This window comes from Rhineura floridana, chromosome 18 (genome assembly GCF_030035675.1).
Source record: "Rhineura floridana isolate rRhiFlo1 chromosome 18, rRhiFlo1.hap2, whole genome shotgun sequence".
Taxonomy (NCBI): Eukaryota; Metazoa; Chordata; class Lepidosauria; order Squamata; family Rhineuridae; genus Rhineura; species Rhineura floridana.
The window spans coordinates 10854830-10882099 of record NC_084497.1 but is presented as its reverse complement, the minus strand read 5'-3'; the positions used below and the strand labels follow the sequence as shown (position 1 = coordinate 10882099).

At 50.2% G+C, this 27270-nt stretch overlaps 1 protein-coding gene across 1 annotated transcript in view; it reads right to left on the bottom strand.

The window, feature by feature from the left end:
• Positions 1-27270, bottom strand: part of INSR (insulin receptor) — an 87392-nt gene that overhangs the window by 17378 nt on the left and 42744 nt on the right. The window contains exons 3-11 of the mRNA XM_061602074.1: positions 17824-18139; positions 13947-14095; positions 13208-13352; positions 12439-12653; positions 10213-10339; positions 6299-6549; positions 5212-5379; positions 4297-4498; positions 356-627 (exon numbers count right to left, since the gene is read on the bottom strand). Coding sequence (XP_061458058.1) covers positions 356-627; positions 4297-4498; positions 5212-5379; positions 6299-6549; positions 10213-10339; positions 12439-12653; positions 13208-13352; positions 13947-14095; positions 17824-18139 — 1845 coding nt within the window. The remainder of the gene's footprint in view (positions 1-355; positions 628-4296; positions 4499-5211; positions 5380-6298; positions 6550-10212; positions 10340-12438; positions 12654-13207; positions 13353-13946; positions 14096-17823; positions 18140-27270) is intronic.

Below are 27270 nucleotides of genomic sequence, written 5' to 3'. Positions count from 1 at the left end.
TACAACTCCTATCAACCCAAACAGGCAACGGTCAAGGCCAAAGGTCAAGAATGAGGACAATGGGAGCTGTAGCAGAGTAACAGATGCGACCGTAGCAAGCCAGCGTGCTGTTAAGAGGGTCAGGCTAGGACCTAGGAGAGACCAGGGTTCAAATCCCTGGGTGACTTTGGGGTCAGTCACTGTCTCTCAGTCTAACCTAACTCACAGGGTTGTTGTCACAGTAGAAATGGGGAGGGGGAGGAGAACCACGTGCACCACCTCGAGCTCCTTGGAGAAAAAGTGGGATACAAATGTAAAGAAGAGAAGTAAAACCAGCCTGAGCAGGTAGGACCGCCCCCTCCCTGGCTCCCCTCACCTTCTGGCATGGTCCTGGCACTAACGTAGGCCTCGCTGCTGCACTCCTTGGGGGCTTCATGGTTGCAGGCCTGGATTTCAATCCGGTAGCCTGTGAAGTGCTGCAGGCTGGAGATGACGACAGACTCCTTGAAGACCACCTTTGTGAAGGGCCTGGGCTCGTCCGGGCTGCCGGGGGCTGCCGTGGAGATGTTTGCAGAGACCGGGGCAGTCAGAGACACTGCAGTGCTGTTGGCAAGGCTGCCGACATTCCTCCGCCTCCTCACTGGTTGCCTGCAGAGAACCAGAGGGGACAGGTTAAGGCAAGCAGGCACACAGCTCCATATCTCCGTGCTGAAAGGGGTCAGCCAGGGGATTAACAAAAGAAAGGCAGCCACAGAGACAGGCCACGCAGGCAGCCGCCCTCCCTTGTTCTCTGTCGCCACCGCCTGGCAGCTGGAGGTACCTGTAGGAAGGGACAACTCAGTCCATTGGGGAGCATGTTGTCCATATTCCAAGGACAGAGCCCTGAAGCTGGGCCAGCCTCAAGGGGGCCCATCTAGTCCTGCATCCTGTTCTCACAGTAGCTGACCAGATGCCTCTTCTGGGAAGCCCCCAAGCAGGGCCTGAGTGCAACAGCAACTCTCCCCTAGGCCAGCCGTCCGCAACCCAGGTGTTTTTGGAGTACAGTACCCATCAGCCAGCATGGTCGGGAAAGGGCTGTCCTGGGCCAAGAGGTACCCAGTGAATGTGCTTTGCGGTTGCTTACAGAACCCTAACTTGTAAACAATGGCAAGAGATAGCGATGGCTACCAGATAGGGATGGGAGCTGTTAGCCAGTGCTGGTTCAAAAGCATTCCGTCGACCTAAGAGGCTGGCATCCATTCACACTCATTATTTAATCGCTAGCCACTGCTTTCACGGATCCATGCTTTCTTTTCGATTGGAAAAAAATACCAATATTAACATTGATATTTTTAAAGGAAACATCTATATTTGCTTTAAAAATATCTATTATTTCAAAGAAAACATCAGTTTTTAAAAGGAAATATTGATAAATTATCATTCTTAAAACTTTTTTTTTTTTTTACAAAAAAGTCTGTCTTCATAAACAGCTACAGAAATTCGCTAAATTAACATCTGATCCTCAATGATTGAGAATAAGTGAATTAATGGAAAATTTGGTACCAAATCCAAATGGGCGGGATTATAACACATCCCTCCCACCAGCTTGGATAGCTTTAGAAAGGGAATTAGACAAATTCATGGATGAGGAGGAGACTATCAAGAGCTAATAGCCTCAATGGCTACGTTCCACCTTTGCTGTTGGAGACAGCACACCTCTGAGTACCAATTGCTGACATGTCGTAGAATCACAGAATGGGAGAGTTGGAAGGGGCCCATAAGGCCATCCAGTCCAACCCCCTGCTCAATGCAGGAATCAAAGTTAAAGCATACCCAACAGGTGGCTGTCCAGCTGCCTCTTGAATGCTTCCAGGGTTGGAGAGCCACCACCTCCCTAGATCATTGGTCCCATTGTCATACCACTCTAACAGTTAGGGAGTTTTTCCTGATGTTCAGCCAAAATCTGGCCCTCCTCTGTGTGATAATCTTTTAAGTACTTGAAGAGTGCTATCGTATCTCCCCTCAGTCTTCTCTTCTCAAGGCTAAATATGTCCAGTTCTTTCAGTGTCTCCTCACAGGGCTTTGCTTCCAGTCCCCTGATCATCCTTGTTGCCCTCTGAACCTATTCCAGTTTGTCTGCATCCTATTAAAAGTGTGGTGTCCAGAACTGGATGTAGTACTCAAGATGAGGCCTAGCCAGTGCCAAATAGAACAGAACTAGTACTTCACATGATTTAGAAACTATACTGCTGTTAATGAAGTCTAAACTAGCATTTGCCTTTTTTGCAGCCACATCACACTGTTGGCTCATGTTCAATTTGTGATCAACAACAATCCCAAGATCCTTCTCGCATGTATCCCGTCTTATAACTCTGCATTTGGTTTCTTTTTCCTAGGTGAAGAACTTTGCATTTATCCCTGTTGAATTTCATTCTGTTGTTTTACTCAGCTCGAAGCTCCAGCCTGTCAAGGTCCCTTTGGATTTTGTTTCTGCCTTCCGGGGTATTAGCTATCCCTCCCAATTATGTGTCATCTGCAAATTTGATAAGCATTCCCTGCACCTCCTCATCCAAGACATTAATAAAAATGTTGAAGAACGCTGGTGCCAGGACTGAGCCTTGTGGTACCCCACTTGTTACTTCCCCCCAGTTTGAGAAGGAATCACTGATAAGCACTCTTTGACTTCAATTCTGTAGCCAACTGTGCATCCAGCCCACATTTAGCTAGCAAGCTAATCAGAATATCATGGGGCACTTTGACAAAAGCTTTGCTGAAGTCGAGATATATTACATCCACAGCATTCCCACAATCTACCAGGGAGGTTTCCCAATAAAAAAAACGAGTTAAGATTAGTCTGGCAGGATTTGTTCTTGACAAATCCATATTGGCTGCTAGTGACCACTGCATTGTTTTCAAGGAGTGTTGCTGTTGTGTTCTTCTTGTTGGGGCATATCTGGTTGGCCGCTGTGAGGAAGCTGGATTAGATGGGCCTGCTTTGGCCTGATGCAGCTGCTGCCGCAGGGCTCTTCTGAGGCATTTATCAGAAGCTGGTCAAGAGATGTAATACTGCCACCCTGGGCTCCCCTGGGAGGAAGGATGGGATATAACTTCAATAAAATAACTCAATATTAAATGCAGTGGTGAGTGCATTGCAGGTACAATGAAGCATACAAGGAAGCTGCATCGGAACACTCCTCCCTCTCGCCCGCATAGAGGGCATCTAAACAGCTCACTTAAGGCCAGGAAGCAGTGCTGCATGTCACTGGGTTGAAAATGATAATTTCTACTCATCTGAATTCACTAAACTGGAGCACAAATCATCATAAATGCACAATAAAAATGACACCTGTAAAAAAAAATCCTTAGGCTCAAGCTTCAGTTTTTAGCCCCAAACACAGAAAAAGGGGCTCAAACACAGGGTGGGGCGCGCTCCACAGTCTGGCTCCTTTATCAACGAAGTTACTAATTAACTAGATGGAGGCTCCTGTAATCTTGAGCCACAAGCACAAGCATCACACTGAACTGTGCTCCCTTCCACAGTAGGCCAGGGTTCACAGCCAGACCGTCCCAGTTGGCCACACGCACCCCACACCCTTCGCCAACCCAGAGTCAATCGCATTAGAACAAGCACAGACGCTTCCGCTGGCACTGCAGAGCTGCCTAGGCCAAGGAGTTAAAGGAACAGAGTAAGCTGCCTGACACACTGAGCGAGACCCTTGGTCCATTTAGCTCCATTTAACTGCCTACATGGACTGGCAGCAGCTCTCCTGGGTTTCAGACTCAGGACTCTCTCCCAGCCCTACCTGGAGATGCTGCTGAGGATTCAGTATAAAGAAGGTGCTCAACCACTGAGCTGTGTTCCTTTTCAAAAACAACATTCTAGTCCTCATAGTTCAGAATAAAGGGCCGATTTAGACAGGAATTGCCTTAGAGTCACCAAGTCAGACTGTATCCAGGCAAGCAACGAGGCTTGATCAGGGTTCAAGGACACATTTCTAGCCAGGCAGAAACACTCAAGGAGGGTGCAAAGCAGGGCTAGTGAGGGGGGTGGCCTGGGGAGACTGAGGGCCAGCTAACGAGGCTGGAGGACCACATTTGGCCCCGAGGCTCCCTAGCCGTACCGATGCAAAGCTCGATAAATTAGCGTCTTCTATTTTAATGCATTACTTTTGTTATGACCACCTGTCGTCTGCTGGCAGTTTGTTATAGCTCCCCTTGACGGCTGCCCAGCAGCAAGGAAGTTTGTTTGGTGGTTTGTGTGAGAGAGTGTGTGTGTGTGTGAGAGACACACTCCCACTCGTAAGCCAGGAGGAGGGGCAGCCACGCTCAGCATCTTGCCTGGGCATGAAGACCACGTCATGGAGGTAGTTCTCAAAGGCCTTCCGGAAGGCAGACTCCTCCGTTTCCTTCAGGATCTGAGACTCCGTTTTGGGGCAGGCGCAGCACTCCGGGCCAGTCTCCTCACTTTCGCTCACGTTGGGCTTGTGGAGGTCTTCGGATTCCAGAGGGGGGGACCACGTCCGGGAGGGCAGCTTCAAGCCTGAGCAAAGCGATGGGACCACAAAATAAAAGCCAAGCGTCAACATGCGTTGCAGGAGCCAAACAGCAATGCGAGGGCGCCACTGCACCCTTGGGGAGGGTGCTCAATGCCAATGCCTCATGGAAGGAAGGAAGGAAGGTGTGGGTCAGGCACATCCCCTCCCCCCCCACCCCTGAACCGCACTCTGGACAACCCCCTCCCTCTGTGGCACAGCCTGGGTGACCTTCCAGGCCAGTGAGAGGCCGGTGGGGTCAGAGGCAAAAGCGAGCAGAGGGATGAATCCAAAATCTAGCCCTGTACAGTACCCCACTCTCTATCCAGGCAGGCAAGAGGCGGTTATGTCAGAGTCCACGGAGGCATTTCCACCCAGGCAAAATCTCCCAGGGAGGGTGCCTCCCCCCCGGCCCAACAGAGAGGCTCACTGAAGCCTCTTCTTCCTCATGACTACCCCCCTCCCAATCGCTGGTGTAATCAGTGTTAGCCCTGACTGAACATTGGGGGATTCTGACGCACGCCCCTCCCTGAATCAGAGTGTCCTGCCACAAGGGAAGTTTCCCCCATCAAACACTCTGCTCAGCAGCACCTTGGCAAGGCGACTGAAGTCCTGACTTCAGGAGTTGAAAACATCTTGCACTGTGTGACACTGTGACCCCGCCCACCTGCAAGATTTGGCCCAGCAGGCTGATCCTGAGACGGATCTGGCTCTCTCTTACCCTTCAGGCAGTAGTCCAGCTCATACAGTTCGCTGTCTTCAGGCTGCTTTTCCCAGGACACCTTGTAGTGTGTGATGTTCCCGTTGGGATCAGAGGGCGGCTTCCACTTCAGGATGATCTGCGACGAAGAGTTGGAAACGGAGATCGGATCGAGGGGGACAGTTGGCACTGGGGAGGGGAGAGAAGAGACAGCAGTGGCAGTGTCACCACAGGAAAACAACAGCAAGAGGACCCGGGCAAGGTAGAGATCCTGCAGCAGCCCACCTCAGCCCAGCCCCCAGTTTCTGACAGTGGCCAACCCACCCACCCCGATCTCCCAGGGAGGAAGGAAGGGAGGATAGGGCTCACTCCCTGTGACTTGCCTCCAGTAACTGGCGTTCAGAGGCAGAGTGCTCCTGAAACTGGAGGCTCCACTTGGCCATCAAGGCTAAATATATTTTACTGATTTATTGTTATGGGTAATTTATCTACTGCTTCATACTTCAAAAGAGCCTCTACACGGCTTACAACATTCTAAGAATACATAAACAGAATAGAAATTCAACAGCACAGAACAATGAGATACAACCCTCTTAAGCAGCATTAATGTAACTGTTAATAATTAACAGCCAGTTACAAGTACCAAATATAACAAGTACGTTATATCTATAGGTGGTGGCAGCAGACAGACACTCTCCACCCTTGGAGCTTCCTGCTTCTTCTAAGGAACACCCACAATCATTCCACCCCCTCCCCCAATGCCCACAGAAAGGGAGGGAGCGTGCTTGCGGTGCAGTCCAAAAAGGTGGTCCACTTTGTTGAAAGTCCACGGGCTGAACAATCAGTGGCTACTAGTCACAATGTGGGAGGCGGTACGCCACCTCTGAATGCCAACTGCTGGGAATCGCAAGTGGGGGGAGAGCTGATGCTGCTTGTGGGCATCACAGGAGAACAGGGAGCTGGACTAGATGGGCTGCAGGGCCCCTCCTGACCCGATGTCCTGTGTCAGATAACCCCATCCATTAACCCTGTTTTGTGACAAAGCTTCTCTGGCCCAGGAGACAATCACCACCCCTCGCACACGCACACACAAGTGCCGTTCTCTCACCTGAGGCGTTGGTCTGGACGTAGATGATCTCACTCTTTGCCCCGTATGTCTTGCGCTCATCTGAGTGGGTGATCAGGGTCTTCACAAAAATGGCATACTGCGTCCAAGGTTTCAGGCCGCGAAGCAGGAGCCCTGGGTGTGGGGGCGGCTTTCCATCGTTAGACCGGTTTGGAGGGTCAATGTCCACCACCATCCAGCTGTTGGAGCCGCAGACATCCTGGCCGTCAAACTCTGTCACGTTCTGGAAGGGACTGGGCCAAAAACAAGAGGAAAGGGACTTTTATTTCAAAAGGGAGAATCCCTTCTGTGCAGGATGCCTCCTTTCTATTTCTCTCTCGCTCTCCCTCTGCACGCTCATGTGGCCTACAAGAGCTGTTACTGACTTTCAGGCAGGATTCATAAACATTCCTATCCACCCAGGCATCTCGCAGCTGAAAGGCAGCCCTGAAATCGACGGCTGAGAGAATGTGTTGTTGCTATTACTGTTACTGATGTGTTCGCCACTCTGCGATCTTTCAAGAGGGACATAACTTGAATAAACAAATAATAATACATTGTTGTCATCGCTATTTAGATTTCCCACCTGCCCTGCACTCTAAGGTGCCAAGGAAGTTTAGAATAATTCCTTTATTTTAAAAGCATTTATAAACCACTATATATATACCCTCTAAGCAGTGTACAACATAAAAACAGCAACACCATTAAAACAAAAATACTACATAAAGCCACAAAAAAAGCATAAAAAAACCAAGCAAACAAGAATTCAGATAAACCAAGACAGGATCTGATGATATTATTATTGTCGCTGTTAGCGTTGTTAAATTTATTACCCAACCTTCACCAGCAGGTCCCAGGGCAGGTTTCAACAATTTAAAATCCAATATTAAAACCAGGTAAAACATAGTCACCAAAAATAGTGGGTCCTGAAAACACACATCTCAAGCGTCAAAGGCCAGGGTAAAGAGGGGCCGTGTTCAGCATTCAACAAAAACTGTACAGTGAAGGTGCCAGAGGCAGCTCTGCAGGGAGGGAGTTCCACAGCTTAGGGGCTGCTGTAGAGAATATCCTTTCCCAGGCCACCATCCCCCAAACTTCTGAAGGCGGCGGAACTACCAAGAAGGCCCCCTCTGCCAATCTTAACGCCTGAGAGGAGGCGGCCTCTCAGATATTTGGGAGCTAAGTCGTTTAGCATAAGCACCTTGAATTGGGCCCGGAAATAAAGTGGCAACCAATGTAGCTGTTTGAAATCAGGGTTTATATGAGATCTAAATGGAATCCCATCCAGTAATCTGGCTGCTGCATTTTGGACCAGTTGAAATTTCCGAATCATCTTCAAGGGCAGCCCCACGTAGAGCGCATTGCCATAATCCAGTCTGGAAGTTACCAGAGCATGGAGTACTGTGGGCAAGTCATCTCTATCCAAAAAGGCTGAAGCTGGTGAACCCGCTGGAGTTGGAAGAAGGCACTCCGAGGCAACCTGAGCCCCCAGTGACAAGGCTGAGTGTAGGAGCACCTCCAAGGTTTATTTATTTATTTCATTTAATTTATAAACCGCCCGTAGCTAATAGCTCTCTGGGCGGTGTACAAGGTTAAAATACAATATTACAATAAAATCAATATCAAATAGCAGCAAGATTTTAAAAACTAATCATTAAACATGAAACATGAAACATTAACATTAAACAGTAAAACATTAAAACATTAAAATGCCTGGGAGCATAGCCAGGTCTTAACCTGGCACCTGAAAGAAAGTACCGTAGGCGCCAGGCGTATCTCCTCTGGTAAGCTGTTCCACAATTCGGGGGCCACCACAGAAAAGGCCCTGGATCTAGTAATAATCCTCCGGGCATCTTGATGATTTGGTACCCGGAGGAGGGCCTTAGATACTGAACGAAGTGAACGGATAGGTTCATAGCGGGAGAGGCGTTCCACAAGGTATTGCGGTCCCACACCGTGTAAGGCTTTATAGGTCAAAACCAACACCTTGAATCTGGCTCGGAAACAAATAGGTAGCCAGTGCAAGCGGGCCAGGACAGGTGTTATATGCGCGGACCGATTGGTCCTTGTCAGCAGCCTGGCTGCCGCATTTTGCACTAGCTGAAGTTTCCGAACTGTCTTCAAGGGCAGCCCTACGTAGAGCGCATTACAGTAATCCAATCCAGAAGTTACCAGAGCATGAACAACTGAGGCGAGATCGTCACTGTAAAGATAGGGGCGTAGTTGGGCTACTAAACGAAGATGGTAAAACGTGTTCCGTGCCACCGAGGCCACTTGAGCCTCTAGCGACAAGGAAGGATCAAAAAGGACACCCAAACTCCGAACCTGTTCCTTCAAGGGGAGTGTAACCCCATCTAGAACAGGATGAGCATCCACCATCTGGGCAGAGAGAGAGCTCACCAACAGTGTCTCAGTCTTGTCTGGATTGAGTTTCAGTTTATTAGCTCTCATCCAGTCCATTATCGCGGTCAGGCAACAGTTCAGCACATCAACCACCTCCCCCAATTCAGATGGAACACAGAGGTGGAGCTGGGTGTCATCTGCATATTGGCCACACCTGACTCCAAATCTCCTGATGACAGCTTCCAGTGGCTTCATATAGATGTTAAATAGCACTGCCTCCTTCAAGGCAGTTGCTACCTCCCTCTCCTCCAAAGAAACACTGATCACTCCTTGGACCTCAGGATGCAATCATCTAAACGGACCCAGCACAGATGGACAAGACAGAGCTTGGGATGCCTCTAGTGAACTGGCTCCAAAACTGTGGCATCCAACTCGATCCAGATCTGAGTGATTTTGTCTCCATGATGCAATGCTCTCTTGGCCAGATGACAAAAGTCCATCCACCACTTAGAAAAGCTCTGCCAGATTGCCACCATTGTGCCACTGTTGCGTCCACGGACAGCTAAGGAGTAACCTTTCTTTTGCTACCTGCCACTGCTCCATGATAGGTGCAGTAACGTGCCATCCCACGTGTCTGGTCAGGTTGAGACTTATGCCACCTGCACTCTAGCCATTACCCCTCCTGCTTCATCACATGCACGTCCCTGGGGCATCAAAGTGACTGACGTGCTCCATAGCGAGGGCGCTCAGGAGCAATCACGTCGATGGCTTTGCACATCTCACCATTCCAAAGTGAGACAAGAGTCTCGACAGGAATGCCAGCCACGTCAGCCAGAAAATCCCCGAGCATTCAAGAATCCACCAGATTCCCAAAGTCTCAGAGGGCAGACCATCTCAATGGGTCCCCCATCCCTGCGGAGTGGAGTAGCCACATTCAGTTCAGGTTTCACCAGAGAATGGTCCGTCCATGACAATGGACTCAGAGGGAGCCCTCCAATCAGCTGAGTGTTACCAATCCGCTCTGTGGCGAAGACCAGTTCAAAGGTAGGCCTGGGCACATGTGTTGGACCAGCGATGTACTGAGGGAGCCCCACGGTTGTCCTGGAGGCCATGAAGACCGGAGGCAGCCTGAGCATGGATACTGAAGTCCCCAACACCGTTGCAAAAGGGTTCTGCAACACTACAGGTCAGGGAAAGCCTGGCCAAGATGAACCCTTTATGTCTCTGAAGCAACTGATGGTTGCTGCTTCATGCATGGAAGATAGATATGACAATATAAATATATTGGGTTGTATCCAACTAAATTCTACTTAAGAGTAGACCCACTGAAGTTAATGGATCTAAGTTAGTCATGTCCATTAATATTAATGGGGCTACTTTAAGTAGGACTAACACTGGATACAACTCGCAGTATTAAAACCAGAAGAATAAACAGGCACATCTTCAGCCTCTGACGAAAGCTATGGAGTGAAGATGGCAGAGGCGCCTTTGGATGCACAGCACAGATTGGCCCATTGGCGGGAGGTCAATTCAGTGGGCCCCAGCCTGCCCCCCCCCGGGGGCCCTTCACTCACGCTTCCTTATACAAGAGCATGAAGCCGAGGAGGTCACGGAAGTCTTGCGGCCAGTAGGGCTGCCACTTCAGCATGATCTTGTCACAGGTCGTTTTTATCTGGGAGAACTTGAGCACCTCGTTCTCACCTGCAGAAGACAACAGAGCCAGCTGTGAGCTAGGAGCATCCAAGCCCCCCCTGGAGTGAAGCCGGTTCATTTGATAAGCTCAGCAGTAACAGCGAATGGATGTCAAACACAAATGAAATATTAGGTGAGCATGATACGGGCAAAGTCTTAGCACTGTTTACGAAATACAAGTGGAAGAAAAACAAGCTAAATTAGATTGCTCTCTTGGGCACTAGAATTTCCCTCTGAATGCAAACTGAAAATTGCCCTGTATAAATCATTGTAATTTGCCTTAGGCCATTTCCCCAGATTTTTCCCCAATTCAAATTTCTTTCTGGAAAACGCACTTCACTGCATGCAATTGTGCAGAGAGGATGGCTGCCTCTTTCGGGTCAAGAAGGGTCAGCCCTACAACCTGCAGGACCTACAGATGTGAAACTACACGTGCCTTATGAGAAGACAGTGGACGGTTAGCAGCAGGAACAGCAGCAAAATCAGGGAGCACAGAACTCTCCTTTTGCCCAAGGAAGACTTGCAACACAATCCTAACCATCTCTATTCAAAAGAACGCCCTATTGAATTCAATGGAGCTTACTCCCAGGGAAGTGGGGTTAGGACTGCAGCTTTAAGTGCCTTGGCCATGTCAACTCGTGGGGTGTCTTATTGTCTTCCAAGGGTTGAGTGCACAGAGGTGCCAAGCTGAGAAGCAGACGCCTCTGGATTATGTGTGTGTGTGTGTGTGTGTGGAAGTAAGATCCTCTCTCTCTCTCTCTCTCTCTCTCTCTCTCTCACACACACACACACACACACACACACACACACACACACACACACACACACACACACACACACACAGAGCTCCTCTACACAACCTAGTTATTGACCATTCATCCCGATTTGCTTGCACCAAGCTTAGGTGAGAGATTACATTATGTCCCGTCTTTAACGAGCATTTATTTGATCCACTTTAAATGCAGAAAACGACATTTTCCCGGTATGCACTTGAATCCATCCTGCGAAATACTGGCAGTCTGGAGGTACTCCCTGTCACACACACACACAGCTTGGTGCTGTTATTGCGAATGGAGGCCAAGAAGACAAATTGTCCTGGGCTCTGCTACCCTGGCAGGAGACTCACAGAGAGGGTGGGCTTCCTTCACAGCTGACACTGAACAAACCTCTATCCTGTACACAAACAGGATGCTGCCATGTTGAAGGCAAAGCCATGCCCCCGTCTCCCCACCTCTGAAGAAAACCAGAGACAACAAATGCAGGCTGCTCTGGGAGGAAAGGCCGCTTGCCCTTTTCTCTGCTCAAAGAGGAAAATGTTATGGGCATACAAGAGGGAGGGAGGCTGCGCACGCTGGGCACCTCAAAGCGGAGGTGGCAGCCCGCTTGTATCATCAGTACAGTGTTATTTGAACAGGGTCTTTACTAATAAATTTTAGAGGCAGGGAAGCTGAGGCCTGGGAGCGTGAGCAGCAGCCCTCCTGGTCTTGGAAGCCAAGCACGGCCACAGAGAGGCTTCTCCCTCACCTGACCCAAACCCATCTTAGGAACATCGGAAGCTGTCATGATCCAGCTCAGTGTTGTCCATGCTGACCGGCAGCAGTGGCACGCCAAAGTTCAGACTCCAGCACTACCTGGAGATGCCATCATGGACCGAACCTGGAGCCAGCCTGCTTGCTACTGGGCCCTGCACACGCAGAGCTATGGCATTGCAATGGGTTCATGCACGCGGCAGAGCAGCCACGGTGAGCCAAGATGGACGACACTTCTGCACAGTTTGTGTCAACCTTGGGCGAAGCCGCTTGGAACCTTTGTGCGCCTCTTTCAGTTGCCAGCGACAGGAATGAGCATCCTGGGCAACCTGATAAGGACTTATAGTAAACAACTGGGTGAAGACATAACAAAAGTATTTTTGCAGACCAGTGCACTGCTGGACTGTATCAAAGGTGCCTGCATGAAAAATCACTGGAAAACAAGGGTCCATTTATTCCTCTTTGTTCCCCTCCCAGACAGATTATGGCCATTCATAGTTACGGATTAACCCCGGGACCTTCTGCATGCAAAATGCAGGTGCTCTAGCCACTGAGCTACAGCCCCTTCCCGCTCCTTACAGGAGGCCTGGTCGCCGTTGGTCTTGAGTGCGATGTCAGTCTTCTCCTGGCGCCCTTTCGCCCCCGAGATCTCCTCCATCTTGTCAATCTCCGACAGGCACAGCTTGGGGTTGTAATGGAAGAAGAGCTTCCCTCGGGCAATGGTGAGGTTGTGCTTGCTCCAGTCCCAGAGCTGGCGGAGATTCTGGTTGTCCAAGGCATAGAAGGAGTAGTTCCTGGGAGGGAAGTGAACAGAGGAGGGGCCGCCGCTGGCTTTACTCCTGCCAAGCACAGAAAGCAAGTCCTGCAAGCCAGAAAAAGCAGGGCTGGCCATCTAGCTCAGCATCCTCTGCATTAGAAGGCATCCCCAAACCTGCCTGGAAATGCTACAGGGGATTGAACCCGGGGCCTTTGGTTGCAACACAGGGGCTCTGCCACTGAGCAGATGCTCTGCCACTAAGGAATGGCTCTTTCCTGGAACAAAAAGCAAGATGCCAGTCCTCATGGTTCTGAATGGCAGTCTGGCTTAAACAGGAACATCAGCAGCTGCCTTGGACTGTCAGTAACAGGGAGCCTTTCCCAGGCCTAACTGGAGATGCCCCTGGGACCTTCTACATGCAAAGCAGAAGGAGCTACGACGGCCCTTCCTCTGACAGAGAGAGCAGCCAGTGGACAGCTGTGAAGAGGGACGAGGGCTGCCACTCCCCCACCACCCTGCAGCGGCCCTGCTGCTGGGCCTGACGTGCAGAAACCAAGCCTGTGAAATCCTTCCCAGCGTGCCTCTCCTCACCCTGCTTCCAACGACTGCCCTCGGATGAGACGGAGCTTGCGGAAGAAAGAGAGGGAGACCAGAGCGTAGGAGCGGCGGATCTTCAAGTAGCCCGTGATCTCTTCGATCAAACCAAGGTTGGCTTCTAGCTCGGCGCCTATGTTGCCTAAAAGGAGAGCATCGGCATCGGCAAGGCAGATTGAGGCAGCTAATAAAAGCCGTGTGTGTGTGAGTGCATGCCGCCATCCCAACCTCTCTGTCTGGCCTTGCAGCTGCCCCCAGGCGCCTACACCTCCTCCTCCTCCTCCGCCACAAACGCACCCACACCCTGCTGGCCCTCCTTTGCAGCCTCCGTGAGTGTTTCTTCCTGGCTGGAAACGCGCCCCTGACCTTCCCGCTCGCCGGGATGGAGGGGAGAAAGGATCTGTCGCGTGTGCACAGAACTCGCCTGCTGGGCACTCACTGGTCTGCCCACCCTTGTCTCTGGCCCTGCCAGCCCCTGGCATGCGGCCCCCGGAAAGGGAACGAGGTCCCCAGCCTGAAATAGTTTCCCCACTTCTGAACTGAAGAGCAGGAGTCAAGTGCCAAAGAGTCGCGTGATGGGCGGGGGGCTGCCACCCGCCTCGCTTGCTTCATGGGGTCCCAAGGCAGAGAGAGCCGCCAGCTGTGCCCAGAGGGAGGCCCCGCGAGTCTCCCCAAATCCTGCCCCTTCAACCTCCATTGTCAAACACCCCCCCACCAGCCCAGGTTCAGCGCTCACTTCCTCCGCGAATGTTGATGATCAAGCTCCCGTTCACAACGGTGCAGCCCTGGAGCTTCTGCGCAGCTGTCACCGAATCGATCGTCTTCTCTCTGTTCAAGACGTCGCAGACTTTGGGACAGAGCCCTTCACATGGTGTGCAGAGCAGGCTGGAGAAAGGCAAAACCAGAGGGGGAGAAAGGCACTATTTTCAATCCTATGCAAATCACTTTCATACATTCAGTAAACCTAACCTAAAAAGATCTTAGGAGCTTGACCAATGCAACGGATTTGTACACAGACAGGAACAAACAGCTGTCCCAGCTCCCCCCTCCAGCCTTTCTGATAGCCACATGGAGAGTCAGTAAGCCACCTCCAACCAGGGAGAGAATTCTGGGGCTCAGTACAGCTCTTCCCTTAATTATCATCATCGTTTATTTAACATTTATTGCCCACCCTAAGATCCCAGGGCAGGTTACAAGAATTCTAAACTGTTGCATTTTAAACAAATTACAATCACAAAAATAGGTTGAGTCCTAAAAATATACATCTCAAGGATCAGAGGCCAGGGTGAAGAGGGGCATCTTCAGCATAAGATGAAAACTGTATAGTGAAGGGGCCAGAGATGCACCTCTGTGGGGAGGGAATTCCACAACTTAGGGGCTGCCACAGAGAATGCCCTCTCCTGGGGCACCACCGTCCCAAACCTCTGAGAGCGGCAGAACCACCAAAAGGGCCTCTTCGGCTGATCTTAACACCTGAAAGGGTCTGAAGGGAAAGAGGCGGCCTCTTGGATATTTGACACCTAAGGCTTTAAACATAAGCGTGAGCACCTTGAATTGGGCCCAGAAATGAAATGGCAACCAAAGCAGAGATCTAGAGAGAGCCCCGCTGCATTTAGGACCAAGTGAAGTTTCCAAGTTGTCTTCAAGGGCAGCCCCACGTAGAGTGCATTGCAATAATCCAGTCTGGAAGTTACCAGAGAATTTCTTTTAACCACCTCAATTAAATTGAGGGATTTGAGAATGACACCCCCCCCAGTTCCCCACAGAGCATTATTGCCTTGTGAAGAAGTGGCAAAGGGGGTTCCAGGGCAACCCCTCACAACCTGGACATGAAATCCAGCGGGCTTCCAGACACTCGGTATTTTGCAGGGGGCATCAGTCACATACCAGTAAATTCAGGTTGCACAGTTGTTGCCAACTGGGGGCTCTTGCACAACAAAACCCACTTCCTCAAAAGATTGGTTGCTAAGTGTGGGATGGCCATTGCTTTGCCGCAGCATCGTCCAACCGCCCCACAAACAAATCAGAACAAATACTCATTAAATAGCCGACACCGTCTAAGATCCCTGCAAGCAAATCAGGATGGATGCTCAATGAACGGGTCATCTGGAAGTGCCGCACTTGGAAGTCCTTCCCCAGCTTTGCTCCTGCCTGGCAGGTAAGCACGACACAGGTCAGGTTTGGCCAGGTGCATGCTGGGGAGGCCTGAGTCTGGGGGGAGGCTGGAGAGTTTGCTTCCTGTTTTCTTTGTTTGTGCGGGTCCTTCCCACAATAGGGACGAGGTTCCCAGAAGCGGCCAGAGAATGGATGAATGGACAAGTGCCACAGCATTCGCAGAATCACAGAGTAGTAGAGTTGGAAGGGGCCGATATTTCAGAGAGTATTTATCTGATTCACTGCTTTATGCAGGAGGAACAAGGTCTCCAGCAATGTAAACAGCAGTCAATTACCTGCCCTTTCCTGAGAATGATCAAAACAGACCTGTTTGCCTCCTTATTACACGGCTGAGGAGGAGCAGAGCACCAAGGGGTGGACAGAGAAGGGCACGCTTTCCATGCATTTAGGAAACACACCCAACTTCCCACCCCATCCTTGCCACTGACAAATATCAGAGACCACAAGAACCTCAGTGGCACTAAGCTGTCTATAATAAATGTAGGAATAACTTGGGTTAATATATAAAATATTAACCACACATTAAACATGTGCCAAATTTCCTTCCATTAGATATCAGGCAGGCACCGTCTCACCTGTTCAAGACCTCCTTTCTTCAATCACATGGTGATATTTATCTCAGACTGTTATCTCTATTGCGTTTGAAATGGTTTTAAATATATGAAATTGTTTTACGTGTGTCTTTATTGTTAAATTGCTCTGCGAAGTTTCATAGCAAGCAATTTCTAAATGGAATGAAATAAAACCAAACACACCCGTTATGCTTCATTACACATCCGGACAGGTATTTATGTTAAGGCAGCCTCCACCAACTTGGAGCCCTTCTGATGTTTTGGACTGCAACTCCCATCAGCCCCAGCCAGAACATCTGGAGGGCACCAGGTTGGTAAAGTCTGTCACTGGAGTCAGCCATCCACGCTTGGAATGGCTGGCCACAGCTCTGCCTTATTGACTGGCTTATGTTGCTGTATTTATCGGTCTGATAATCACGGGTCCCTGGGCAACACACACAAGTTTGCAAAACAATTTAAAGATGACAAAGAGGCCTGGCCAGCGCCTAGGTGGGAGACCACCTGAGAACCATGTGCACTGCCTTGGATTCCGTGATGGAAGCGAGGCAGGAGAGAGATCTTAAGCACAAAATTACCACCTCCAAAAAAACCACAGTAAAAGGGAGCAACATTTTAGGTGAAAAAAGGTCTTTAAAATTAAGCCAAGGGGCCACCAATTCATACAAATAAAAATTCAGACAAAATGCATAGGCAGGCTAAAAATGCAGTGTAATCTCAAAAGTTGAAAATGCAGAGTTAAAAATACAAAATGAACGGAGATTCTGAGTTTCACTAAGAGTAGACCCAATGATGTTAATGGGCCCAAGTGAGTCCTGCCCATGAATTTCAGGGGGTCTATGCTGAGTATGACTAATGCTGGTTAATCCCAGTCTGTATCTGCTCTGGGATTTGAAATATGCTTTTATTAATGATGATCTTATTCTCAATCACTTTGGGACGTTTCAGGGGGAGCGATTTGCATTAAACCCCTCCCTCCCCCAAGGATCCCCAACAGAAAGAAGACAGCCCTGGAAGAAAAGGGATCTTGGCTGAGGCAGGAGCCCCCTCTAGTGGCCAACGCTGGCCACGGATATACCAACCACACTTGGCATCTTGTTTTGAAAATGGCTTTTAAATCCTCTTTACGTTGTTATTTATTTCTCTTCCCTCCCCTCACTGTCGTTATTTTTATGGGTTTGTTTGGCTTTGGGGGCTAATTTCCATTAAGTCATGAGTTACACACTGACTAACTTGCACTTCGAACAGGCGGTTGGAGCGTGAGGCACCGACACGGGAGGAGAGGCCGTGCGTTGGTGGCAGCGCATCTGCTTTGCATGCGGAAGCATCAATCCCCAATGGCAGCACCTCCAGGTCTGGCTGCAGAGACCCCCGCTGGGAAGCCTGGAGAGTCAGTGTCGACAATACTCCGCTAGAAACACCAGCTCAGTGAAAGGCAGCTTTCTATTTTCCTTTTGAAATCAGACCTTTATTCAGAATCTTGAGGACTGGAATCTTGCTTTATTTTTAAGAAAAAGACCCTAGGTCAGTGGTAGAACACCTGCTTGGTGTCAGAAGGCCCCAGGTTCAATCTCCAATGGCATCTTAAGGTAGGACTTAAGGTGGCCTTACCTGGAGATGCCACTGGGGATTGATCCTGGGACCTTCTGCATGCAGAAGGGACCCTCTATGACCCTTCCCCCTAGATACTGCGTGCCAGCTTGTCCTCTCTCCAGCTTCCTAACTGAGCCTTCCAGTCCTCACAGCTGCCATCACCACAACAACTACCCACCAGCAGACAACCTTGCTAGGCATGCCCTGCTCCACAGACTGCCAGCAAGAGGATTCACTTTGAGGAGGGGGCCGGGAGGGGAGAGGAAGTCAACTCACTTGGTGGAGTTCATGGTGTACCCGGAAGGGCAGCCGGGGACGCACTCGCCGTTGTGGACGACGTGGCAGTTGGACTGGTGGGCGATCTTGCACTTGTTGTGCAGCTCCTGGCAGAAGTCGAAGCTGACGCAGCGCCAGCCTCCGAAGCGGTAGTAGCCCGGCGGGCACATCTCCACGCACTTGCCGTTCAGGTTAAAGCGGCGGCATGCCAGGCACTTCTCCTCGTTGCCAGGCTCCAGGCAGTTGCCCAGGCACTCTGAGTGGCAGCAGTCGCCATCTGGGGTGCAGCCCTGAGACTTGCATGGAGAAGGGCACACTGGGGGGGGAGAGAGAAACAGGCAGGGATGAGAGCAAGCACTCCCCATAATCCCGTACTGTTGCCACACAGCATCTCTTGCCTACTGCTCTACTGGGCTCATGTACTCTGGAGCTGGGTGACCTGTTATTTACCCACCATTTGGGGGGGGCATTCCACACCACATGAAATAGGTTAGATTGGCCACCACGGGAGACAGAGCCTTCTTGGTGGTGGCTCCCACCCCGTGGAACTCTCTCCCAATTAACATTTGCCCTGCCCCTTTCCGTTTCTGGCATTCAAGGAGGCCTTTAAAAAACTTACTTTTTTTTTAAGCCTGCCTTTCCTTAAAACAGAGTTATTCCACCTTGGGAGAATCCCAGACTTTCCTAGACTACAACTCCCATCATCCTCAACCAGCTTAGCCAGGAGTTAGGGATTATCGGTGTTGTAGTCTAGCAACATCTGGGGGCCTAAGGTAAAAAAGCTCTGCCTCAAGAGAGCTTAGGTAGTTTTGAGGAAAGGGCCTGAGATCCTGAATTGTTTCCTGAGTTCTACCCAGCAAAATTATTATTATTATTTATTACATTTGTCTACCGTCCCATAGCCGAAGCGCTCTGGGCAGTTTACAACAATTAAAAACATTAAAAACAAATATACAAATTTAAAAACACTTTTTAAAAAAGAACAATTTGGGGGAGATTCCTGCCTGGCCAGCTCTGCACCTTGAACACAAGCCCATCTGTCCGTTCAAGAACATGAAGGTCAGTCTAGCAGCAAAAGTGGGAAGCTCCCTTCCCTCCACCCTCAAAGGCTGGACTCTTCCTCGTCCATTTCAACCAGAGGCAGTGGTTGAAATTCTGCTCAGAGCAGACCCATTGACATTAACAGACGTAAGTAACTCACATCCTTTACTTTTAATGGGTCTGCTCTGAGTAGGTTAACATTGGAAACATCACCCTGTGCTTAAGAGCAAATCTCTCTACTCAATCCATGATCTTACCAAACCATCACAGGGATTTTTTTAATGTACTCAACGGTCAGACCAACACTTGCATCCTTTAAGCTGGTTCGTGCCAGTCCCCCACCCCGTGCCCAAGGCGCTACATCTATTCTTCAAAGAACTTTTCCAGGATCTGCATTTTGCTTCACCGCCCAGTTTACCTTCACTCCGCTGCCTCACAATCCAGGGACCAAAGTCTCCTTCTCTATGCCATAGGAGCACAGAAAGCTGCCTTGTACACAGAGTCAGCTCCATCTCGCTCAGTACAGTCTACACTGACCAACAGATCAAGCCAAGGCAGAAATCACACGCACAATTGGACCTTTCTTTCTTTCCTTCTTTCTCTTTCAAAGTATGGTCTCTTGAGTCTCTGAAGGTAATTACACCAGTTCTGAAAGCCTCCGTGTTAAATAGCTGGACTAGCAGAGTCCACTCCATCTATTCTACACCAGGAAAGCTACAGGGGCATTTTGAGGGGGAGGGAGGCACCATCACAAACACTCCTGTGCTGTTCTTTTAACAAAATCCCAAAGGCAAAGTGCAACTCTCTCTCTCTCTCTCTCTCTCTCTCTCTCTCTCTCTCTCTCTCTCTCTCTCTCTCACACACACACACACACACACACACACAATTTGTGCAAGTTACTGTTTTTCCTGCTATTTATACAATGGGCTGTGTTGCCCAACAAGCATGACAGACTCTGGAGAAAGGCTGGGAGCCTTTCAAGGAAAGCTGGATCCTGCCACTTTGCTAGGCAGCCATGTACACACCTCTCCCCTGCATGTTAGTCATGCTCAAGTCATGTGGCACTCCAGCTGTTCTGTCCCAGCTCAAGCTGTCAGAGCAGGGAGGGGCAGCCCAGTCACACAGCAAGCCTTGCCAGTCAAATCCAGACAGCCCCCAGGCAGGCAGCAGGCACGCCATGGCTAAAGAGGTTCACCCTCTTCGGAAGGCTGTCACAGGGCGACCTGGCTGGGTTTCAGCGGCTTAGAGAGCAACGGGACAACCCTCCCTAGAACTTAAAAGGCCACAAGAGAAGCCCATTTTAGAACAAAGGCAGATTTTTTGTCAAAAATATACATCTAGAAGCCACTGGATCCTTAGCCCACAGCTTGAGATGGATCAAAAACAAAAGACACAAAAACCACCTCGAGGCTTTGAAGGAGGCACAAAGCTTTCTAGAGACTGGAAAAGAGAGAGCTTTATTCCGCATGGCTTTTTTCAAGTTACCACCAAAGTGCACCACTGACTCAGACACGGGTAGGTTGAAAACCATGTGGGCTAGCACCTTCTATAGACTTCCTGCAACTCCTTGCTTAGATCTGGCTAAGAATGTGCAGCCTGGGAACAAACTGGGGGTATTTTAAAAGCCTTACCAACCTAAAACAGGTTCTGTTTCATGATCTACACAAGTTTCAGCCAGTGCCCTGGTTCCTATAGCTTAGGGCGGAAGAGACTGCAAAACAACTGTGGCTGCAGAGTTCTGGGCTTTCATGCAGGAGTCTCTCCCAGCCCTACCTGGAGATGTCGTCGGGAACTGAACCTGGGACCTTCTGCCACTGAGCTATGTGGCTGTTCCCCACCTTCCCCGCTTCTGGCTGCCTGTTGCATGCAGAACAGCTCACAAAGTCCCACATAGCCAAATGGAACCTCCATGGGCAGAGGGAGCAAACTTCTGGATAACATCCAAGGTGCCACCACGAAGGAGGGCTGTCGCCTGTATGCTCTGCTTAACAACATCAGAAAAGCCCTGCAGGGCTGGATCAGGCCAACAGGGGCCATCTAGTCCAGCATCCTGTTCTTCACGGGCCAGCCAGATGCCCCTTACGGGAAGCCCACAAGCAGGACACAAGAGCACAACAGCAGCAACGCTCTAAGAAGAATTGTGCCTACTGCTTCCCAGCGGAGAAGAGGCCCTGGCCCCAGTGCTGCCCCTTTATGATGGAAAATGGCAAATCTGTAGCTCCGTGGCATGTGTCTTGGCCGTGAGTGCCAAACAGGCTGGGAAAGAAAGAGCCCTGAGTCTGGAACCCTGGAGCACCGCTGCTGCCAGTCAGTGTAGGTTATACTGAGCTTCACGGACCACAGCGGTCTGACTCCGTGTAAGGCAGGTTCCTGTGTCCCTTTGTAGCTAAGCCCCTTAATCAGAACCACGAAGGCTGGAATCACCTTGTTTCATTTTTAAGGAGAGCTCAGCGGCAGAGCACATGCTTCGTATGCAGACAGTCCTGGGTTCAATCTCCGGGTAGGGCTAGATACCCTGCAGAGCTGCTGCCAGTCAGTGTGGACAATGCAGAGCTTGTTTAGACAGGTTCCTGTTTCCCTAAGTTGTGCATGGGACCCACAGAGGTGTGGGGGTGCACAAGGCACTTAGTTATGCTCAACGCTACAGCTTCTTGCCCCCCACCCCCCAGAAGGCCAGAAGTGAGGAAAAGGCTCTGCAGCAACACAGGAGGCAACACAAGCAGCTACGGGAGGAGCAAGAAGTCCAGGGAGGAGCTGTGTGTGCATGGATGCACCTGAGCCCACACAAGGCTCTCAGGACCTTGGCTAACACTCCTCAGCACCCTACCCTTGTGCCTTCAGCAGATACATTTCCTCAAAGACTTTTCAAGCCTGGCTTGTGGAAGCTCAAAAGCCGCCGTGCAGATTGTGCTTTCATGTGCACAGGCTTGGCAAAGAGCGCCAGAGGCTGCATTGCACCGAGTCAGACCACCAGTCCCCAGAGGTCGGCACCGTCTGCACTGCCGTTCTCCAACCGTGGGCCCCCACATGTTGCTGGATTGCAGCTCCCTTCAACCCCAGCCAGCTGAGCCAATGGCCAAGGACGATGGAGACCCAAGGTTGAAGAACAGTGGTCTGCGCTGACCGGCAGCGATTCTCCAGCATTCCCAGCCCTACCTGGAGATCTTCTGCAGGCAGATGCTCTACCATGGAGCTATGGCCCTTCCCCACCTTCAGGAGCCAATGCAACAGCCTTCGCCAACCCGGTGCCCTCCAGGTGGTTCAGAGCGCAGCTCCCTTCAGCCCCAGCCAGCAAAGCCATCCGATGCTGAGGCTGACGAGAGCCGTGCTCTAAAACACCTGGAAGGCACCAGGTTGGTGAAGGCTGCCATACAGAAGGACAGAACAGGACTTTAGGTTGCCTGGTCAAGGGTTCCAGAGCACTGCTCATTAAGAACTCCCCTAAAAAAATTATTTGAAGAACAAAAGCCAGTTCTAGGCTAGGCTTGCTGGGAGGCAAAGGCCCAAATCAGGCAAGAGAAAGAGTCCCCGGCCAGCCTGGGCAGGTGAACTACAGAGAGAGGGGGATTTTTGAAAGGCTCCGGATCCTTAGATATCCAGGCCGGGAAATGGTTTCCGCAGGAGAACCGCCCTCGCCCTTAACCAATGCGTTGGCTGCTTGGAGTAGGGGGAGCCATTCAAGACATTTCTCTGCCTCTGCAAAGGGAACAGACACTTAACCCCTTCTGCACAAACACGGAGGGGCGCTAGTAAAACGGAGAGTCTGTACTTTAGAAAAAACTGTGCGCGTGGCTGTGTGTGCATCTGGGTGTGTGTGTGGAGAGAGAGCTAAAGCCACGTTGCATTGTGACTGTAATATGCACGATCTGACAGAAGAAGGAGCAGCCCAATTCAATGGCCAAAAAAATGTATAGCTTGGAAAGTTTTGGAGCAGTGTTAGGCACAGCCTAGTGCTTTTGGCCTAGATCCAAAGCTGCAAAGATGAATGGGTGTGCCCTGTTCTCATCCACACACAGGAACTGGAGGAACACCCAGCTGAATTTTTGGCAGGGTGGGAACAGGGACATACAGTAAGAAGCGGCCTTATACAGAGTCAGACCCTTGGTCTGTCTTGCTCAGTGCTGCCTACACTGACTGGTAGCGACACTCCAGGACGCTCTACCACTGAGCTACGGTCCTCTTCTTTAAAATAAAGCAAGATTCTAGTCCTTGTGATTCTCAATAAAGGGGTTATTTAAATGAGGACATAGGAAGCTGCCTTGTACTGAGTTAGACCACTGGCCCATCTAGCTCAGTAATGCCCACACTAACTGGCAGTGGCTCTCCAGGGTTTCAGCCAGGGAGTCTCTTTGTCCTACCTGGAGATGCTGCCAGGGATTGACCTTCTGCATTATTATTATTATTATTATTATTAGTTGCCCATCTGGCTGGCTGTCCAGCCACTCTGGGCGACGTACAAAATAAAAACATACAAATACATTCAAACATTAAAAATCTCAACAACAATAATAAAATCTAACCCACCCCAAAAGCCTGCCTGAAGAGCCAGGTCTTCAAGGCCCGGCGGAAGCTCATCATAGAGGGGGATGGCAGAGATCATTTGGGAGGGAATTCCACAAATTCCGCATGCAAAGCAGGTTGGTCTTCCACTAAGCTATGGTGCTTTCCTTAAAAAGAAAGTTAAGTTTCCAGTCCTCACAGTTCTGAACAAAAGAGTGACTTGAACAGGAATGGAGGAGGGTGCCTTATATAGAGTCAGACACTGACTGGCAGCAGCTCTCTCCTCAGGGTTTCAGGCAGGTTTTTTTCTTTCCTAGGCCTATATGGAGATGCCGGTGGGGATTGAACCTGGGGCCTTCTGCATGCAAAACAAGTGCTCTAACCACTGAACTATGTCCCTCCCCCATCCCCTCCCATCTCTCCCTCCTTACTGTATAAAGGTAGCAATGCCCATAGCACAGCGCACTAAGCCACAAGGACGCAATGCAGGCACATGGCCCGGTTACAGTTGCTGTGGAAACCTCCTCTCTGAATTTTCCAGGTTGCAAGTGTGCATCTCTGTGTGTGTGTGTGTGTGTATTCTCAGCCTCCCCTTGAAAGGGATGGAAAATCCCTCTTAAGGAGGGTTTAGGTCACATGCTGGGAGACACTTAGCTCAATCCCTCGCGGGTCACCCTGTGTTGTGATCCACCAGTATTTCAGACCCCAAATCTCACACCCCAGAGATACTTTGCCAGTCTAGCTTAGGGGCAGGGCCGCAGCTGTTTTGTATGCAAAAAGGCCCCAGGTTCAATCCCTGGAATTTCCTGGGAGGGCTGGGAGAGACCCTGGCGAGCTGCTGCCAGTCAGTGAATGAATGAATGAATCTTTATTTTTACCCCGCCCTTTTTCCAAAACTGGAACTCAGGGCGGCTTACAAATAAAAACTACACATAGGTAAAAAAACATACAAAAATATACAATTAAAATAGAATTAAACTATTCGTGACATTAAAACCATGAAACATACACTTAAGATACTAAGACAATTTAAAACATTAAGAATAGGACCATAGAACGATACAACAGACCTTATGAGGCCCTATCTTAAACATCTTCTAGTCCAAAAGCCTGTCGGAATGAAAAAGTCTTTGCCTGCCGACAACACAGAGCTAGATGGACCGCCATGGCGGAAGGTGGCTTCCTATGACCTTGACTGAAAACAATGGGGTCATTCAGGAAAGATGGAAGGTTCAGGAGAGGCAAAAGGGAACGACTCCATCACACAATGCACAGTTAAAACTCTGGAATCCACTCCCACAAAAGGCAGTGATGGCACCAACCTGGACAGCTTTAAAAGGGGATCAGAGAAATCCATGGAGGGAGGGGAAGGTCTTCAACGGCAGCAAGCCACAATGGCTACCTTCTCCTCCCACTGCCAGGGGAGGTATGCTTCTTAATAGTACCAGTTGCTGGGAACTGCAAGAGGGAGAGTTGCTCTTGCCCACCTGGGTAACTGGATGGCTGCCATGAGGAGACGGGCTATTGGCCAGGTCCAGCAGCTCTTCTGATGTCCTAGAGGAGGGCCAAGCGATTCCTGAAGCAACGGCCTCCTTCACTTCTGCGCTTCCCACCGTGTTTTGAGACTGGCTGCATCCCAAGGCTGGCATCTTCAGATCCGTCACAGTCCAGACGGGCCTCTGTGCAGGCACAACACAAGCCTATTCTGGCTTGAGACTGCACCCCCTTGCCCAAAAACACTTTAACTAAGGATCAAGGCAGTGCACTTCTGCATCTCAGGGAAGGGGACAGGCAGGTCAGCAGCCAAGGGGGAATCGGCACAGCATATGAACAGAGCTCCAAACACACAAACTCTAGGAAAGCAAGTCACTAGATGACACGCAAAAAGGTGGAGGGGGAAGGAGGAGGAGGAGGAGGAAGAAGACTCCTCCACCAGCATTCCCAACAGGAGGGAAGCAATGCAATTGCTTGTGTAACGCTGATTGGAATATGGGTGCGCCTTACCCATTTCTGAGCCAAAGTTGGGGCTCAATCAAGTTCTGACACACGGACAAATCTGGGTTTTGGAAGAGAAAGCCTTGTGCCTCCAACAGCAACCTGTCAACAGCTCGCACCTGGTTTTGAGGTGGGTGCCAAAGCCTGCAACCAAGTAAGGCACAGAGTTTCCTTTATTTTTGCTTGCAAGGTCTCTACCTGGCCTCTCTGAGACTTAACACCCCACTCAAGGCAACTTACATAAATTAAAATCACACACACACACAAAAAGAAAGGAAACCAGATTCAAACAACAACAACAATAACAAAGCCCTCAACACAGACATTCATCAAAGGCGGTGCAGCAAAAATGCTGCTGCTGCTATAGAAAGGTCTTTTCCAGACCTCCACTGGGGCTGGACATGCTCAGTGGGAAAATGTACTGCGCACATGCTCTGGGGGGCTCTGTCCTGTGACATCCTTTCCAGTGTGCCAGACTTAAGTTGTGGTTAGCTTTAAAGCAAGGGGAGCCCTGCTTTCTCCTGCTCCTACCACCTCAACAAATCCCCCCTTTGGGGAAGGGCAACCGCTCAGTGGCAGGGCAGGCGCCTTGCACGCAAAGGGCCCCCAGTGGCACCTCCTGCCAGAAACCCAGGAGAGGCATCGCTGCCAGTCAGGGTGGGTAATACTGAGCTACGTGGACTAAGAGTCTGATGCAGTATTAAGGCAGCTTCCGATGTAGTCAGGCTATAACGAAGGCTTGTGTCACTTTAGCCGGATCAGACCTCCCCAGGAAAGGGTCTCCCAGTTCTCTAGGACTCCCTTCCTCCCTGACCAGAAGCACTTGGCAGGGATTAAGCTTCAGTTCATCCACCCCGTTACTGACTTAGAACGTTTGAACATTTGCCTTGGTCACTGATGAAGAGGAGAAAAAGAGCACAGCACGCCATCCCCATACTGGGGACAGCGCACTCCAAGTCCCTGGGCAAGTCTCTCCCGGATTTGTCAAACAACATGGGACAGTCAGAGTGATGCGAGAGCCGATAGGGTGTAGTGATGGGCCTGGCACAGAGCAGCCTTCACAATTCCACTCATCTATGGGTGACCTTGGGGCCAGCCAGAAGTCTTTCAGCCTAACCTACCTCACAGGGTTGTTGGGAGGATAAAACGGGAGAGAACCAGGTACAACAAAAGGCTGGATATAAAAGTAGTCATGGTAGTAACCCCTGATCTTTCAGAAAGGAAGTTTTTTCTCAGCCCTACATGGAGATGCCGGGGATTGAAGCTGGGACCAGAGTCAAGCAGATGCCCTAACACCGAGGCATTTGGCACTAATTGCAAGCCCTCCTGGGACTGGCTCCACTCATGGGGCTTAGGCCCTAACCCTTACCAAATCTTAAAAAGTTGCAAAGTCCCAACTTAAAAGAGGGGAGAACCTGCTTACATGCATCCAGGCCCTTTTTGAGGGGGTCTCCAAAAGAATTCTTGCAAAAAATGTATTAGAGAGCTGAATGCTTGGGCCAATCCTGCTTCATTCCCCGATGGCCAGGCGGTCCTGAGCATCCTCAGAAGCGATTTCCAAGTTCCAGCTAGTAGCTCTTAAAACTGGAACAGATCTGGGTATAAACAGGAATTGTTTGAAGCCTTAACAAAAACACCAGCACAACATCCAGAGTGGCAGCGGGCGGCCATAGCTTACTACAACAAACATACCAAGAGTGTCCTGTGGCACCTTGAAGGCACATCTATTGGGGCAAAAGCTTTCATGAACTAGAGCCTCATTGTGTCTGTGTTCGAAGACACACGCACACACATGCAACTTTACCCATCTATAAGTATACAGAAAATCATCTCACTCCTTATGTACATACCCAAGCGATCACTGGTCTCAGCAGAAGGGGACCTTCTGCAAACACCATCTTCTCAGGAGGT